General features: G+C 37.1%; 1 protein-coding gene across 1 annotated transcript; it reads right to left on the reverse strand.

Moving 5' to 3' along the window:
* Positions 1–464: 464 nt before the first annotated feature.
* On the reverse strand, positions 465–5,546 carry LOC123271745. Its single transcript, XM_044738141.1, has 3 exons — positions 5,258–5,546; positions 2,488–5,002; positions 465–873 (listed from the first exon to the last, which is right to left on the reverse strand). The coding sequence occupies exons 1-3, from the start codon at positions 5,544–5,546 to the stop codon at positions 465–467; spliced, it is 3,213 nt and encodes a 1,070-aa protein (XP_044594076.1).
* Between the last annotated feature and the right edge of the window lie 757 nt (positions 5,547–6,303).

Consider the following 6,303-nt stretch of genomic DNA (forward strand, 5'->3'; position numbering starts at 1 on the left):
AGTTAAATTTTCAACAAATTAATTTTTGTCCCAACAATGCCCATTTTTTTCAAAAAAAAATTTTTCTCAGTGTGACTCGTCATTACTAAAAAATATTGTCTAACGAGAAATGTTCAACTTTCCTTTTAATTTCAATCAACATTTAGCATATTCAATTCAATTTCTTAATTTACTATGATTATAATAATAAGGTAAGTATTATAAAAATATTACTAATGCTAACAATTTTATTTATTCTCTGAAGCAAAATGATAGAATAAAAGCAAATGAACTATTTATTATACAATGTCTAATTTTTTATTATTGCAATTTCTAAAATTATAATAAATCAAATAATTGCTATTTAATCTTTTGTAAGAAAACAAAAATACACTGTTAAAAATTTCTATTGTAATTTTACAAGAAATGTATTGGAAGCTAATAGGCAAAACATTTATTTAAAATTACAATCAGGTATAGTAATATTATGAAACATCTAGGCTAGTGGTGCTGTCACCAGACCAAAAGGGAGACAGGTGAAATTGTAAACCTTGCCTTTGTAAACTACGCAAAGATATCTTCGATGACTTGGTTTTATTGGAATATGAAAGTATGCCTGAAATAAGTCCACTTTCGCTAGAAAATCGCCTTTTTGAAGAAATTGTAGGATTTTCTGTTGATTTGTTAACCGAAACTTTTTTGGAATCAGGTATTGATTTAGTTGGTACAAGTTGAAGATTTGGCGAGCTGAACCATTCGACTTGGAAATCAGGAACATTGGAGAGATGAAACCTGTCAAACCGCTGGTTAATTCCAAGGCTCCCAACTTCAGCAACTGTTTTATTTTTGTGGGCATTCGGAACGATACTTTTGTGCTGAACTTCTTTTTGTTTGCTTCGGAAAAAGGAAATGATACTCATTTTTTTTACAAACGGGATAGTGTAACCTTCTATCAACTTCAAAATGTAGTCTGGAGCTTCTTGCGGTCTTGTGTAACTCGTGTGGATTTTCCTATTATTACTATTTTCTTACAAGAGAGATGCATTATAAATGCAATACTTCTCTCACACTCACTTATCCCCACCCTCGGTACCTCAGGCCGTGTCGTGTTTTTTTTTTTTTTTCATAACAACCTGACATCAATTTGATACCATTTTTCTACGGTAACTACTCCTATGCTGGTAAAGTAACTAACCCCAGTAGTGTAGACATCAACGAATATTCAATACGTAGAGTGTTAGTAGTGGTAGTCATGAGATATCGGTAGCATTAGTATTAGTAAAGATGCTGCACGTGTAATGCCCCACTCGACCTATTTAGAGAATTTATTGCTTCCCCAAGAAATACACTGACTTCGGTAAAGTCATGAAATAAGTACCAGAATCAAAATCAGATGTTGGTTAACCCTCGCGAATCTATTCATCCAAGGTACACCAAACGTACCTCGATCTATGTTGATCATAACAAGAGATGGTCAACCTCACAACAATCGTCAGAAATCGCAAGCAGGGTTTTCATATACCAGATTAGATAAGCAGCGGAATCTGTATGCGCGCATCGAGTTGGCCATCAAAAAGACCACGGAAAGTATATCTTTACTAGCTGACCCGGCAAACGTTGTTTTGCCATGTGAATAATTTCTAGAGAATTTCTAGTGTCGAAAAAAAATTACTAACTTATTGGAAGTGTATAAGGATGTGGAATATGAGTCAAAAAGGCCTGGAGCGCTGTGAACAATGAGGGAATGTTGTTTAAAAATAACAAAACAACAAACATTAATTGTTTTAATTTATTAAAAGTAATAATTATTTATATAATTAATTAATTACATAATATTAATCTCTTAATGCTGCAGCGTGAACAATATTTTTTGTTAGCCCGTCTTTAGCTAATACAAACAAACTTGATGGTTTACCCACTCGAGAGCATGCAACGTATAATTGTCCGTGTGAAAAACATGGTGTGCTCAAATCTAAGTCACAAACAGACATTGTTTGGCCTTAGGATTTATTAATAGTCATTGCAAATGCCAATCTAATCGGAAATTGAATACGCTTAAATCGAATTGGCACATCTGTGGGTATAATAGGTATTCGTGGTATCAATATATTTTCACCTCGAAACTTGCCATTTAAAATGGTGCCTTCGATAACGTTTTTCATTAATTTTTTAATGACTAATCGCGTACCGTTGCATAGCCGTGGCGGGTTCAAATTACGAAGCAAAATAATTGGAGATCCAACCTTCAATTGTAAGTTATGTGGTGGCATGCCTGGCAAATCTAGTGAGTTCAAAAACTCTGTTGGAAAATTTACAGCTTCAGTGTCATCGCAACCTGTATCAATAGATTTATATGATACCAAGTCCCCTGGCAATAACTGTATCTTCAGATTTAAAATGTCAACGTCCACATTTTTTGCAGCTAACATTGCTCTTTCTGCAAGCCACTAGAGATTTATGTAATTCGTGTGTACATCGGGAAATATTTGTTCAATGAGAGCATCTTGCGAATCAATGATTGTGCAGAAATCATTCGCTAATTTTATGTATCCAGTTTCAGCTATAGTGACTTTTCCATCGCCGATATCTAAAAGTTGTTTTGAGAATGTTTCAGCGGATGGATCTTGAAGCATTTGAACGCGCATATTTACTTTCAGATGTACTATTTCAACATTACGCCACAATGTCGATGATTTTAAGCAAGCGTTGATTTCGTCAGCGTATGTTGAACGTGAAATGACGGAAAGTGTTTGTCTGAAGTCACCTGAAAGGACTAACAGAGTGCCACCAAATAGTTTGTCGTTGTTTTTAATATCTTTCAATGTCCTGTTCAACGCCTCAAGCGAATGTTTGTGTGCTATGGTACATTCATCCCAGATGCCATTATTGGATCGTATTTTGACGAGAATTAGCGAAATAAGGAATGTCTTGCCAGTTCCACCTGGTGCATCTAAAAAGAAAAACCCACCTTGTCCTGCTGAAACTGCGAGCATAATGCGGTCGTAAATGGTTCTTTGTTCCTCATTCATTAGTGGGACATTGCGAGTAACAATCGCCGCCGTTTCTACAGTGTTGTACTGCATTTCACGGTTCATTTCAGTGTTCATTAAATCAGTTGCACCTCGATTTGGCGAATTCATACCGAAATGACTGAGTGGTAAGTTGGCAATGATAATGCAAAGATCCTCAATAGCAATCAATGCTTCATTGTACATATCGTCGCTGAATGTTATCGCTAGATCGTTACACCGTGTACGATGTTGATGCAATACATCATCAGTCATTGAATCTTTGTGATTATCCCACAATATCTCTGCTCGGGCTGGAAAACATGTAGTCAACACTATAGCGAATAGTAGACGAATTTGTATTGCTGTACAGTTCAATGTTGCTTCAGCAAGCATACATTCCCACTGATTGTCATCTTCTAGCAAGCCGAGTGCAAGGCATGCATCTTTATACGTTGTATACTGTTGCCCATTCACTTTACGTATATCTTGAAATGACAATGGGCCAGTAACATTAACCAACAATAGTCGAAGATAAAAGCACTCAGTCTGTTTTGGATTCACTGTAAATACTCGCCCCAAGGCGTTTGATTTGAATAAATTGGGGCATGCATCAACTGGTGAGCCTTGCTTGCAAGGTATCCATTGTTTTGTTTGAGCCCATGTGAAATAGCGTGGTACTTGTGAATAGAGTAAAGTACGTGCAAAGGCACCAAAATCATCCGCACGATAACACAATTCAAAAAATTCAGTGAGTGTAGTTTTTGGTGGATTTATAGCACGATCAATCGCTGTCTCGTTCGTGAAATATACACGCTGACCATTTTCAAGATGAATGGCTAACTGAACAACTGCTGGATCCCGTTCATGAATTGGAAAACCAAAGATACGCCAAACAGCTTCATTGGAGCTGATGTACCGATCTATTTGGTAGAGCGTTATTTCATCGTTTATATTTACTGGAGGAGCATTCACATTGGTATTTTCCACTCTAAACACCGCCATGTCACTGCCTTTATAGACATACTTGCAAATGTATTTGATGCTCTTCACAGAACTGCAGAACTCAACATTAATATGAGCATTGTATGTTTTGCTCAGCAGGGGCGAATATGGCACGACCCAACGATTGTCAATATTAATGTCTGTGTTGCTGATGTTTTTAATAAATGATTGTCCGCCATTATCTGGATTCCTTCGACGATATATTGGATATCCGTCGACATTTGTGATTGTATCGTTAGTGAAATCTTTAGGGAAATTTTTTGTACATTTTCCATCTGACATGCAAGACGATGAACGATTAAAAGTACCACATGGGCCATGAATCATGTTTGCTGTAACAATATCAAACAGCAATTGATTAGTAGACGGATCGGGAATTTCTGCAGAAATTATATTATCTATTTCTTCAGGACGGATTTTGTCGATTAACCAAACCAAAATGTGGGAATGAGGTAATCCTCGCTTTTGCCACTCAACCGAATACAGCCAGCAACGTGTGGGATCGAATACATGTGATTTAGTAATAAAATTTATTAATGACTTCAGCTTTTGTCTAAACACACGTGCTTTAATGTCATGACGATGTATTGCATTTTGGCCAGGCAACAGCAAAGATGTAATCTCTGGCCATTTTGGATTACATGTGAACGTGATAAATAAACACGGTTGCCCATATTCGCGCACGAAAGTCAGAGCGTCCTGTATATACTCTTGCATATGACGTGGACTGCCTACGTACGATGATGGTAGAATGACAGAGTTACCAATTTGGGCGGCGTCAGCGTTGTTGACAATAGCGTCTCGCAAGTGAATGTACTCTTCCACACGTAGCTTGAGTTGATTATATCGTAAGTATCGTAGTCGTTCGCCTTCTATCTTCGCGTACATGTCGACCATGAATTGTTGACAAAGCTCTCGAAATCGTAGAATGACGTTATCGAGCCCGCGTCTAATCATCAATCTATACGCATAATAATCCTTCGAGCTAACGTTCTTGTTTATTTCGGCTCCTGTAATAATATATTCATAAATATTAATTTAAGTTAATTGCGTTTAATAATTTAATTGTTTTGTTAAAAGTGTAATAATCAAATTCATAATAAATGAAGTACCTGATACGGGATCTCGATGTTTAATATTTATGCTATATCCGTCTTGCCCCTTCCAGAAGATAAGCGGATATTGGAGAGCGTCATATGAACGGTGTGTATCAGCAATGAACTGAAGATTATTATTTCTCCTACGAATCACAATGTCTCGTGCACCTGTACGATCGCCAACCATGATTCCAGCAACGTCGTCTGCAACAGGTGCATTGAATCTACGAATGTGTTCTCCAGCTGATGTTTTATCAGGATTAATAACAATAGCGTGATTATCGCGTTCTAATTTGTGCATGTGGGATTTGAATATTTTCAACAATTCATTATGCTCATTCAATAGAGCATCCAGCTCGCTGACGATGCGTCGAGCAAAGAATGAATCAAGGTTATTGTAGCCACAACGTAAATCCACCCGATTGGCTAGTGCGCTTCCGGAGTCCTCGCCTCCCATAAAGTAGATTTGTATAAATACATGTGGTTCGTTTGGCATTAGCAGCAATGAGCCTATTTTATGATAAACTTGACCTCTGATTTTAAATGTAGAATTGTATTGTTGACCATTTGCATTAGTATTTTGAACTATTTCTGTTGCTCCGAACGATGTCATTTGAAAGCATGAGTTGAATGTTCGAATGGACTTCAGGAACACGTTAGAATCTGGATCTGTGCCGATAAGCAAACCGTTCAATGGTTCCGGTGGTGTTTCAATTACAGGTAGTTGTACCTTCCCTGACACGCAACACATCCCGGCTGGTTCATTTTTGAATTTCAAAGCATGACAATACGGGCATTCTTTGTCCATAGCACCAATTAATACTTTTGAATGAGCATAATATTCAATATCGGGCTCATACTGGAATGCTAGACGCAGAAATGATGTAGCTACAAATGCTCGATGTGCCTGTTGGCGTTGTTGGTCATTCGCTCTGCGTCTATTGACAGTAAAACGGTGTGATTGTCGTTGTTCTAATCTCATGACTTCACTCACGACACGTGCTCCAGTATTTTCTTCCTGAACTTGTTCTTCGGTTCTTTGGGCTCTTCTATTTCGAATGCTTATAGATTTATTTGTATCACGGCTCAAATTGGCCCCTTTGCGTTTTGTTGGCATTTTTCACTGTACAATACAAAACACACATGAATAGAAATGATTGAATTATTTAATTATTATATTTAATTATCTAAGTTAGAGCTCTTATAAGTAAACA

Source organism: Cotesia glomerata, linkage group LG9 (assembly GCF_020080835.1).
Source record: "Cotesia glomerata isolate CgM1 linkage group LG9, MPM_Cglom_v2.3, whole genome shotgun sequence".
Taxonomy (NCBI): domain Eukaryota; kingdom Metazoa; phylum Arthropoda; class Insecta; order Hymenoptera; family Braconidae; genus Cotesia; species Cotesia glomerata.

Coding starts and splice junctions, on each gene's coding strand:
- LOC123271745 (XM_044738141.1), bottom strand. CDS start 5,546: ATGGGAGGCGAGGACTCCGGAAGCGCACTAGCCAATCGGGTGGATTTA. Junction 5,003..5,257: donor CATGGTTGGCGATCGTACAG/GTGCACGAGACA, acceptor ATATTATTACAG/GAGCCGAAATAAACAAGAAC. Junction 874..2,487: donor TTCTGCACAATCATTGATTC/GCAAGATGCTCT, acceptor CTTTTTCCGAAG/CAAACAAAAAGAAGTTCAGC.